Consider the following 12,733-nt stretch of genomic DNA (forward strand, 5'->3'; position numbering starts at 1 on the left):
TAGACGCTAAATGATCACCTTAGTGCAAATATCAATAATATGGAAATAGGTCTTGATCAACAATACATGTAAAACCTAGTGGAATTGTGCATCAGCTACAGGGAGGGAGCTTGGGGGAGAGGGAAAGAACATGAATCATGTGACCATGGAAAAATAGTCTAAAAAATAAAAAAAACAAAAACAAAAACAAAAAATATCCTTCAGGGTGCGGCTAAGTGGCTCAGTGGATTGGGAACCAGGCTTAGAAATGGAAGATCCTGGTGTGTCAGAAACTTGGGCAAGTCATGCAACCCTCACTGCCTAACCCTTACTGCTCTTCTGCCTTGGAACTAATATATAGTATTGATTCTAAGATGGGAGGTAAGGGCTTAAAAAAAAAAGTAGCCTCCCATGTGCTGTCTTTTTTTTGTTGTTATTGTTCTCCAAAATTAGGGCAAACTTAGGGACAATCCTACTAGTTTAAAGGGGTTCAAAAGAAAAATTACAGCATTTGGTTCTTCAGGCATAAGAGGAAAATGCAGTTTACATACACACTCTGAGAAAGCAGTAATGGAAGCAGGAGGAAAGCCTAATGGTTAATTGGACATGGCATGCTTCTGATCAATTTTATAGTGAACTTGTTTTATAGTTATTGTGCTGTGACTGTATAATCATAATATATTTGTGTCTGGATCATAGTTGGGGAGGAGGAGGGAATAAGCACTTATTCAGCATATATGTAAGCATATGCATGCATATACACTTTGCACAGCAAATATATTAGCATATATTAACATATTAATATATCATATATATTCAAAAGCATTTCTATATTGCTATGTGCCAGGCACTGTGCCAAGAGCTTTTTGCTGATATCTCATTTGATCTTCATAACAACTCTGTGTGGTAAATTCAGTTATGACCCCCATTTTACAGTTGAAGAAACTGAGGAAAATATAAATTAAGTGACTTACTCAGAGTCACACAAACAGTAGTAGTCTGAGATCAGATCTGAATGCACATCTTCCTGACTCTCAGTTTAGAACCCTGTCCATAGCATGGTTCAAGGGCTCTAGAGTGAGAGAACTTGGATTCAATTCCTACTGACACTTAACTACCTGTGTGACCTTGAGCAATTCACCTACCTCTTCTGTACCTCAGTTTCCTCATCTGAAATCCCTTTTAACTCTAGATCCTATCATATTCCTCCAACTAGATTGTAAATTCCATTAGAGCATGGACTCATTTGATCTTCTTTGTGTCTTAGTCTAAGGAGGCATTCAGTGATGGTTATGTACTGGGAAAAGAAGTGGCATCTAGTATTTATTGTTGGTCAAAAATCATTAGGAAGGCTGGCATGCTAATTCACAGAGAAGGCCATCCTGTAAAGGTCCTAAAGCAGAAACAATGCTGAGATGATGGCTGCATCTTCATTTTCCTACACAAGGAAATGGTCTACCCAAAAAAACCAGTGGGTTTGAGAGCCCCAGTGTCTGACCACCATCTTGTATTTCATAACACATCTGAGATTGGTAAATTTGTCATGTTTCTGAAATATACAAATTAAGAAGTGTTGTTATAGTTTATTCACTCTAACTGTAGGGTTTTTTTTTCATGTTTCATATCCCGTTTTCTTTAATAACTAGCAAATGTATTTGAGCAAAAAACATACATTCCACACACTGGTTGGTTATAAATAGTGTCACCTTTAAGAAAAGGAACATTTTGGATTGGTTCAGCCAAGTAGACCCAAATCATTTCTGAAAGTCGAACAAAGAATAATTTCCAAATGGATTTCTCACTGTGCGTAACGCTAAGTGCAGCCCTGTCAGCTTTTATACTTTATTTTGACCTGCTTTGTAAAATGATATTCAGAACAGCTCAGTGTGATGTCAACTTCCATTAATTCTTTCTTCAACGATAGGTATTCATTATTCAAACCGTGTTTCCACTGGCACAATCTATTTATGCTTCAGTTTCTTTGCTGAAGGTTTGGAAGGAACAATTCCTAAGGAAGACTATGTTCTTTCTTCTTAGCAATTTTTCTCCTAAAACGACCTTCGAAAGGACAATAAAGATTGTTTTATAACAAAGTCTAAGTTGTTTCCAAGGCAGATGTTGTGAAAACATCTAATATTCTTTAAATTTGAAAAGACTTGTCATTAAACTAGTCAAGTACTAAACTAGTTAAGCTTTAAGATTATTTCTACTGTGAGCATTTTCTACAATTGCTTATTTGAATATTTTCTACAATTGCTTATTTTGAATTTGAATTGACAATTTGAGATTGTCTAGTAAAGAGTATCTAACAAGGCAATGAATGCTCTTGCTTGTTTTTATGAGACATGAACAGAACTATTCTCTCATTGATTTGTGAACAAAAAAAAATACATGTTTAGAAAACCACTTGTCTTCTAACAGTTATGATGATTACATGTTGGGGAAAAAACAGCTTCTTGGGATCTTTTTGCTGATTTAATACTATATGATAAAATATTTAAGAAATAAATTGTCAGTAAATTTTTGGTTTGAAAGAACAACATAAATCATCTATTTGAAATTCTGCCTTAAATTTAGAAAACAGCCAGAGAATAAGGGAAAGAGTTTTAGAATGGACTTAAATCTGGATTTGGTTGATTTAGAAGTTGATACATTAGTGGAATTTGAGGGGGAAAAATTCCTCAGGAGAACTACAGTGATTCATAATTCTGAGAACAGTCACATAGTTGCACAATTTGCAAAGCAGTTGTAAAACTATTAAGGTCATTTTCCCCTCCTTTTCTTTCAGATTTAGCTTTTCCCAGGCTTTTTCTGTAGCCGGGTTCTAGTTGGCTCAGTTAAAACCAGTGGTTCTTGAATGATGGTTGCTGGGTAATTTTTGCCCAGGAGTTCGACTTCCAGTCTCTGTCCCACTTTACTAAGCTCCATGGGGACATAAGCAAAAGCCAGACTCTTCTGGATGCTATAGCTGTAACTTCCAGAAGTAGTGTTGCCAACAACCTGAAAGACAAAGAAAATAATCCTCACCATTTGTGTCACTCACTTGTGCAGAGTCATCTATATATACTAAAATGTGTGTTCCCTTTGTCCTTGACAGGAAACCACTCACATTTTATATTGTGTTGTTCCTTTAAGGTAATACTCTATTCAAATCATGATATACTATGGCCTAAGACAAATGGCTTCACTTTTTGAGGAAAGGAATAAATATCTATTAAGTACATACTCTGTGCCAGGTACTGTGCTAAGAACATTTGATCAGGACCTCAGTTTCCTCAGCTATAAAATGAAGGGCTTGTACTAGTTAATTACGTAAATCCCCTCTAACTATTAGTAACTATGATTGGGCAATATATATATATATATATTTTTTTAAATAGTCATCGATTTTGCTTAGACTGTCAGATTTATTGGCATTTAATTGGGCAAAATAACTCCTAATCATTGTTTTAATTTCCACTTCGCTTGTTGTGAATTCACGCTTCATTTTTGATACTAATAATTTGACTTTCTTCTTTCTTTTTTTGTTCAAATTAGTCCATTTTTAAAAAGAAAACCAGCTCTTTGTCTTATTTATTAATTAAATGGTTTCATTACTTTCAGTTTTGTTAATATTGCCTTTGATTTTCAGGATTTCTAATTTGATATTTAATTGGGAATTTTTAATTTGTTCTTTTTCTAGTTTTTTTTAGTTACATATCCAATTCTTTGATCTGCTCTTTCTCTAATTTATTGATATAAGCATTTAGAGAGATAAATTTTTCCTTAAGTACTGCTTTTATTGTATCCCTGAAATTTTGGTGTGTTGACTCCTTTTTGTCATTCTTTTTAATTAAATTGTTTATATGATTTGTTTCTTGACCCACCCATTCTTTAGGATAAGGTATTTAGTTTCCAATTAATTTTTAGTTGTTGTTTTTTTTCCACAGCCCTTTGTCGAGTGTAATTTTTACAGCATTATGGTCTGAAAAGGATGCATTTAATATTTCTGCTTTTCTGCATTTGGCTGTGAGGCTTTTATGCCCTACTATTTATGTCCTATTGTATTCTTTTTTCATTAATTTTTTTTATTACCAGAACTTATTTCCAGGTATCTCAGTCACTCTCTCTCCTCCCACACCATAAAATATTTTCCCAGCCTTTCTCTGAAATTGGGTTCTAGTTGGCTCAGTTAAAACCAGTGGCATAATCCAGCAAATAGATATGTACATATAAATTATGCTTTTGTGTTTCCATTTTTCAGTTCACTCTCTAGAGGTGAATATTCACAAGTTATTCTTCAAATATTAAATCTGTAGCTACATATGTGCTCTCTTGGTTCTACTCATTTCACTCTTCATTATCTCATGTAGATCTTTTCAGGTTTTAAAAAAATTAATCTCCTTATCATTTCTTATGGTGTAGTAGTATTCTATAATAATCATATATCATAGTTTGTTTAGCCATTCTCCAATTGATGGACATCCTCTCAATTACCGGTTCTTTACCACCTCAAGGAGAACTGCTATAAATATTTTGGAACATACAAATTATTTTCCTTTTCCTTTGATCTCATTGGGAAATAGACCCAGCAATGTTATTGCTGCATCTAAGGTTATACACAGTTTTATAGCTCTCTGGGCATAATTCCAAAATGGTTGTATCAGTTCACAGTTCTAACAAGGCATTAGTGTCCTAACTTTCCCACATCCCCTCCAACATTTGCCATTTTGCCCTTTAGTCATTTTAGTCAATCTGATGTGTGTGGGATGATATCTCAAAATTGTTTCCTAATCAGTAGAGATTTAGAGTAATTTTTTATATACCTATATATGGCTTTGATTTCTTCATCTGAGAACTGTTAATATCTTTTGCCCATTTATCAACTGGGGGATGGCTTTTATTCCCATAAATTTGACAATGTTCTCTCTATATATTAGATTTGAGACATATGTGAGAGACTATGAAAAAATTTCCCCAATTTTATGCCTTCCATCTAATCTTGGCAACATTTGTTTTATTTGTACAAACACTTTTTAGTTTAATGTACTCAAAATCATCCGTTGTACATCCCACAATACTCTCCATCTCTTGTTTATTCATAAATTCCTCTCCTATCCATAAATCTGATAGGGAATATTTTCCCTATTCTTCTAATTTGATGATGATAATTTCTTTTATGTCTAGATCATGTATCCATTTTGATCTTATCTTAGCAAGTGGTATAAGATATTGGTTTATACCAGTGATTCCCAAAGTGGGTGCAGTGGTGGCCACAGGTGCATTTGGGGGCGGCTGTAAGGGGGTGGTGATAGTATGTGACAGGGGGCGCTAAGTAATATTTTTTCTGGAAAGGGAGCGGTAGGCCAAAAAAGTTTGGGAACCACTGGTCAATACTTAGTTTCTGCCAAACTACTTTCCAGTTGTCCCAACAATTTTTAGTAAATATCCCTATAGCTTGGATTTATGCTTTTGTCACCCACAAGTGTGATCCATGATCCAGAATTCTAAAGTTACTTTATCTACCTATAATATCTTATCATTCCATCTTGACCTGTGCCTCAATTCATCCTAAATCTTTTCTTCATCCTTACTGTGATCTCCAATCCCTCAACCTCTCAGGTTCACCCCCACCCCCCACTTTCCTTGCTCTGGTTTCCCATGTCTTTTATCCCAATCTTGACAGTTCAATGTTACTCTGTTCTGCTCGTTGCATCCCTTGCTCCCTTGATCTATCATTGTTTGTTTTGCCAAATCCCAGCCCTGAATTTCTCTTACCATCTGACTCCTCTGTTCCTACTCATAAGTAGCTAAAGGTTACTGGAGGAAGTCATGTAACTGCCCCAGTCACCAAGGTTCACAACATAGATGTCATTCTTCACTCCTTAGTGATTATCATATCTAATCTGTTACCAAATTCTGTCATTTCTACCTTGGCAATTTTTCTCTTATATGTCTCCATCTCTCTACTCACATAGTACCATAACTTGGTACAGGCCCTTATCATCTCAAATCTGAACAATTGCAATAGTCTTCTGATCATTCTCCTTGCCTCAAGCCTCTCTCCATTCCAGTCCATTCTCCACTCAGCTACCAAAGTAATCTTCTTACAGCTCAGCCTGACCATGTTATCCCTCCCCTACTCCATAAATTCCAATGGCTCCTGTTACTTCTAGCATCGTATATAAAATCTTGTTTGGCTATTGAAGCTGCTACAACCCTAGTCCCTCCCTACCTCTCTAGTCATGATCCAGCAACATTAGTCTTCTTCATGTTTCTCAGACATACTACATCTCTCAATTCTTTCACTGGTTGTCCCTCATGCTAGGAAGGCTATTATGCCTTGCTGCTGAATGCTGGGTCCTCTGGCTGCCTTCAATACTCAAACAGCCAAATCCTACCCTCTTCAAGAAAATTTCCCCACTTTCCAGAGAAAACTAGTGTTTTCTCTCTCTGAGATTGCTTGCCATTTACCTTGTATATATCTTATATGTACATAATTATTTATATGTTCTCTCCTGAATTAGAACGTGAGCTCCTTGAAGGACCATGTTTTTACTTTTCTTTGTATCTTTAATGCTCAAAATAGTTCCTTGAAAGTAATAAGTACTTGACTGATTGACACAACCCTGTGGATTGGGCACACTATAGACTCATGGTATATAATCCCAACTGGGTTCTCGTTGCAAAAAGGCAATATTTTCACTCTTTCCTACTGTTCTCCCTATTACACTCAGCAAAGAAAGTGTTCCCAAATTTCACTTCCTTTTTCAAGTCTCTTTCCATCCTCTCAGAAGGCCTTCTCTTCATACATTATTGAGGAAACAAAGATCATTCACATTGAACTCCCTCTTCTCCCCTACGCTACATTTCAAAACCTCTTAATATCATCTTCATTTTTATCTGACTGCAGGGACTTTAGTCTCTGATGAAGAGGTTTCCCTCCCCCTTACCAAGGTTAACATCTCCATACGTACCCTTGACACCATCCTTTAATGTCTCTTGGCAAATTGCTTCCACAATTATATTTTTCAGTAATCTTCAATGTTTCTCTATCTACTAGCTTCTGCCTATGATCTCTAGTAATGTATAAAAGGCTGGAAAGTTGGTTGGTTCAGGTTGTGAAGGACAAAACCAAGAAATAATATTTTATCACGGATGTAATACAAAGCTGCTGGAGTTTATTGAGAAGTGGAGTAATATGGTCAGTTCCAAACATTAGGAAAATGATTTTACAACTGCATGGAGAATAGATTAGCATCTTAAGGCTGAGAGGCTTAAAGCAGGGAGACCAGTTAGGAAGTTATTTCATCAGTCTAGACAAGAGAGAACTGTGGGAGAAGAGAGAAAAAGCTAGTTACAGTATGTTATGGAGGTAGAAATGACAAGATTAGGCAACTGACAGGAAGTGTGGATATCCAAGGTGAAGGAGAATGAGGAGTCAAGGATAAAGCCAAGATCATAAATTTGGGAAACAGGAAGAAAGACAATGCTTTTCACATAAATATGGACATTTATAAATAGAGTGGATTTAGGGGGAAAGATAACAACACCCCTTGAGTTTGAGATGTCTCCTGGACATCTGGTTTGAAATGTTCAATAGGCAATTGAGAGAATAAAGCTTAACAGAGAGAGTGGACCTGGATATTTGGAACTAAGAGTCATAAGCATAGAGGAGATAATTAAACTCAGGGAAATGATGAGTTCACAAGAGAGTTAGCACAAGGAAAGATGATGATAGTGATAATATAAATAGCTTTTATATGATGCTTTGAAGTTTGCAAAGCACTTTACAAATACTTCATTTTATCCTTACAACCCTGGGAGGTAAGTACTATTATTATCCCCATTTTGCAGATGAGGAAATTGAGGTTGACAGAGGTTAAGTGTTTTAGCCAGAATCACATAGCTAGGAAGCATCTGAGGCTCTTCCTGGTTTTAAGTTTAGCTTTCTAATCACTGCATCACCTAGCTACCTATAAGGACTAGGACAGAACCTTGAGGAGCACCCATAGTTAAAGGATGATATAGATGGTGAGCCAGCAAAGGAAACTGAGAAGTAGCAGTTAGACAGTTAGGAAAACCAAGAAAGTTGTTTCTTGAAAATGCAGGAATTGAGAGGAAAGGGTGATCAATAATGTCAAATGCAGCAGAGAAGTCAAGGGGAATGAGGAGTTAGAAAAGACTTAGCAATTAAGGCATTGCTGCGAACTTTGAAGAGAGCAATTTCAGTTGAGAGATGAGGTCAAAAGCAAAAGGTTAAAGAATTACTGAGAGAAAGGGAAATAGAGGCAAACAATGTAACCAACATTTTGCTAATTTGGCTCAGAAAGGAAAGAAAAAATATAGGGTTTGAAAGATTGGAGGTTTTTTGTTTGTTTAGGAATGAGAAGCACTTGGGCAAGTCGTAGAGCTGCAGTGAAGGAAATCATAGCTGAAGAGCAGTTGACACTTAAAGGAAAAAGGGGTCAATCTTCTGAAGAAGACAGAAGGAGAAAGGATTAAAGGCGTTTCTATAGAGAGGTTAGACTGGCAAAGAGAAGGACCATGTCATCACAGGAGACTGAAAGAAAGGAAGAAAGCGTGGGAGATGATGTTAAAGGGCTTCGATGTGAAGAGGACAGAAGAAGAAACTTGGTGAACAACCCCATCTTTCTCAGTAGAACTAGAAGTAAGGTTTACAGGAGAGGAGCTGGGGGAAGGAGTGGGGTGTGATGTTTAAGAAAGTGAAAAAGAATTGTGCGTTGTCTATGGGGGTGGGGGATAGTGGAGGAGAGGGAAAGAACATGGAACATGTAACTATGGGGAAATATTCAAAATTTTAATAAATAAATAAATAAATAATGAGAAAGTGAAAAGGTTTGGAATATATCTGTGGGGGGTGAAATAGGAAATCAATTAATGAGAAATAAAAAGTACTGCCTTGCTGCAGTGAGGGCCCCATTGAAGATAGATAATTTGTTAATAGCATACTCCAAGCATTATTGTTAAGTGACTTACTACCATTCTGTTTAGAGCACCTGAGTAGGAAAAGAGAGGGAAAGATGGTGGTAGTAAACCAGGAATGAGCAATGGATAAGAAATGGGGCTACAAGGATGTAAAGGATGTCAGAAAAGATTAGTTAACCATAGGGTGAAAAATGGGAGGGGAGGAAAGTTAAATCAGAGTGGGATTAAAGGAGGTGGCTCTGTGGATTAAGAGCCTAATCTAGAGACTGGAGGTCCTGGATTCAAATCTTGCCTTAGATACTTCCTAGCTAAGCGACCCCAAATCACAATCTTTTTTTTTTTTTTTTTTTTGCTTGTCTTTGAATTCTCAGTACTTGTATAGTTCTTGGTGCACAGTAAGTGCATAATAAATACCCTATATTTTTCAGTCATGTCCATCTCTTCATGCCTCCATTTGGGGTTTTCTTGGCAAGGATCCTAGAGAGGTTTGGCATTTCCTTCTCCAGTTCATCTTGCAGATGAGGAAATTGAGGCAAACAGAGTTGAATGATTTGCCCAGGACCACCCAGCTAGTAAATGTCTGAGACCAGATTGAATTTAAGCCTGATATGCTGGCCACTATGACGCCTTTGTGCCCTATTTATTTATCTATTTCACAATCATAGATTTAAAAATCTGCATATATTTTAAGACATTGGTCACATTTCCCTGGTCCTTCCCACATTTCTGATGACCTACTATTAAAGCCAATGGCAGTTGGCATTAATACATTAATAACCTATGAAAGCCCACTATTCATGCCATTAATTTTTTCCCTTAAAATATTTAGCTGGGGGCAGCTGGGTGGCTCAGTGGATTGAGTGCCAGGTCTGGAGTCAGGAAGACCTGAGTTCAAATGTGGCTTCAGATACTTGCTAGTTGTGTGACCCTGGGCAAGTCACTTAACCCCCATTGCCTAGCCCTTACCACTCATCTGTCTTGGAACCAATACCCAGTAATGATTTCAAGATGGAAGATAAGGGTTTTAAGGGGAAAAAAAAGAAATATTTAGCTGCTTTTCACAAGTTGATATATTTCTTTTATTTATTTTTTAAATCTATACCTTCTGTCCTAGAACCAGTACTGATTCTAAGGCACAAGAATGGTAAGGGCTAGGCAATTGGAGTTAAGTGACTGGGCCAGGGTCACAAAGCTATGAAATGTCTGAGATCAAATTTAAACCCATATCCTCCAGACTCCAGGCCTGATGCCCTAGTCACTGTGTTACCAGCCACCCCTAAACTGCTATCTTTTAAGCAAGGTTTAATTGTTTCAGGTCTTTGTGGTCCCAGATTAATTTGCATGCATGGTTTGTTTCATTTTTTCAAAATCTTTAGGGAAAAAGATTTCTCAACCTAAATTTTGACTTGGTCTTTCCTAACCACTCCCAGATTCAATTAAATCCATTCCCTCTCCACCCTCAGTGGATTTTGAGATCATCTCAGTCACTCCTTTTATGGTTGCCCTTCATATACTTTAACATAGCTATCAAACTGATTGTCAGCCTTCTCTTCTCCAATCTGAATAATTTTAATTCATTAACCTTTTCTCTAAGGCCCCATTTCCCAGCCCGTTAATCATCTTAGTCACTCTCCTTTAGATGTTCTCAGAGTTCTCCACATTTCCCTTGGGCTATAGAACTAAACTGACTGATTTGGAGAAATCCTATAGAAATGGCATGGGACTGGAGGTAAGAGACTTTGGGTTCAGTTTTGCTCCCAGTCAATCAGCCAATCAATGAGTATTTATTAACCACTTGCCTATTGCCCTCAGGTATTGTGCTAAGCACTAGAGATGTAAAAGAAGTCAAAGATATAGAGGATATAAAATGCTTATAAATTAAAGATATAAAGGAAGCCCTTGAAAAGCTCACAATATAATGAAGGAGACAACATTCGAACAATTACATATAATCAAGTTATATACAGGATAAATGTCGTTGTTGTTCACCCTTCATTTCTGAAGAAGTTAATGACAACCCAGGAAAACGAGAGCAAATTTTTTAAAAATCTTTACCTTCTGTCTTCAAATCAATACTGTGTATTGGTTCCAAGACAGAAGAGCAGGAAGGGCTAAGCAATGGAGGTTAAGTGACTTGTACAGGGTCACACAACTAGGAAGTGTCTGAGGTCAGATTTGAACCCAGGACTTCCCCACTCTGGGCCTGGCTCTCAATCCACTGAGTCACCCAGCTGCTCCCTTCCTCCAACTCATTCTGCTAGGGGAAGTTTTCACAAACTCGAGGTAGATATTCTACCTCCTATCTAACCACTGAAGCCTGTTTAGCCCATCTGTTGAGACAGTTTTACCAGGTTGTGGCCACCAAGCAAGCTACACCTTCTTGGAACCACAAGTGAGGGTTGGGTGAAAGGTGGACAAACAGCTCTGAAAAGGGCTTGGCAAGCCTTCATACTGGAGGTGCTAGTCTTCATCAGACACCCCATATACCCCACAGGATAAGGGAGAAATAATCAATAGGAGGGCACTAGAATTCAGAGGGATTGGGAAAGACTAGAAAGTGGCATTTTAGCTGAGACTTGAAGGAGGGCAGTGAAGTCAAGAGTTAGAGCTAAAGAAGACTATTCTGGGCATGGGGGAATAACCAGAGAAAATACCCAGAGTCAAAAGATAGAGTGTCTTGTTTGAGAAATAGCAAGGAGGGCAATGCCCTGGATAAAATAGTATGTGGAGGGTTGTGAGGGGTAAGAAAATTGGGAAGATAGAGGAGAACTAGGCTATGAAGGACTTGATACACTAAATAGAGGATTTTATCTTTGATCCTGGAGGTATGGGGAGCTAGAGGAGTTTATTGTGTAAGGGGATGACATGGTTGGATCCACACTTTAGGAAAATCACTTTGGTAGCCCCCATTTGGCTATATGATCCAGAATAATTCCTTTAACTCTTCTGAACTCTTCTGAAGTTCTTCTGAACTTTAAATTCGTCACGTGTAAAACAAGGAAATTAGATGACCAGTAGATGCTCTTTAAGATCTTAACTCTATGATTTTATGAGGTGTGATTCTGACTTATAAGAACATGGTAGCCTCCTAGTCAAAGCATTTGAAGAGCATAAATGGATTTTATAGGCTTATAGATTTAGAGTTGGAAGGGATTGTGAAGGCCAAGATCCTTGCCCTAAGCCCATGCTCTTATCCCTCATGTCACCCCAGTGCTCAGTATGGCTTTAAGTGGACCTGTGGTCCTATTTCTTCCTCCCCAAGGTGTTTAGTGAGAGAACCCAGTTTCCAAATGGAAAATTATCTGCATATTAGTTGTTAATGGGGAAGAAAAACTGTAAGAGCACTCTTGTGTATAATCAGAGTTAAGAGTTAAGAATAAATTGCATGCAACTTAAGCAGGAGTTGCCATACCCAGGATGATATATATTGACAAAAGAAACCAAATGGAAAAATAGCTGTTTTGAAATTTCTAGTAATCTCAATGTCTAATCTGAATTATATCACATAGGTATTTGCACATCTTTAAGGATAACTTTTGTTCAGTCTAGAGATCTCTTGGTGTGAAAATTCTCTTGATATATAAGCTGATGTCAATCAATCAGTCGACAAGCTTGTATTAAGAACCTACTAAAGGGGCAGCTGGGTAGCTCAGTGGAGTGAGAGTCAGGCCTAGAGACGGGAGGTCCTAGGTTCAAATCCGACCTCAGACACTTCCCAGCTGTGTGACCCTGGGCAAGTCGCTTGATCCCCATTGCCCACCCTTACCACTCTTCCACCTAGGAGCCAATACACAGAAGTTAAGGGTTTAAAAATGTAAAAAAAAAA

The 12,733-nt window shown here is 37.5% G+C and overlaps 1 protein-coding gene across 1 annotated transcript in view; it reads right to left on the reverse strand.

Annotated features, from left to right (window-relative positions):
* Positions 1-1,665: 1,665 nt before the first annotated feature.
* Positions 1,666-12,733, reverse strand: part of DMGDH (dimethylglycine dehydrogenase) — a 110,958-nt gene continuing 99,890 nt past the window's right edge. The window contains exon 15 of the mRNA XM_044680929.1: positions 1,666-2,979. Coding sequence (XP_044536864.1) covers positions 2,770-2,979 — 210 coding nt within the window. The 3' untranslated portion in view covers positions 1,666-2,769. The remainder of the gene's footprint in view (positions 2,980-12,733) is intronic.

This window comes from Gracilinanus agilis, chromosome 1 (assembly GCF_016433145.1).
Source record: "Gracilinanus agilis isolate LMUSP501 chromosome 1, AgileGrace, whole genome shotgun sequence".
In the NCBI taxonomy this organism is placed as follows: domain Eukaryota; kingdom Metazoa; phylum Chordata; class Mammalia; order Didelphimorphia; family Didelphidae; genus Gracilinanus; species Gracilinanus agilis.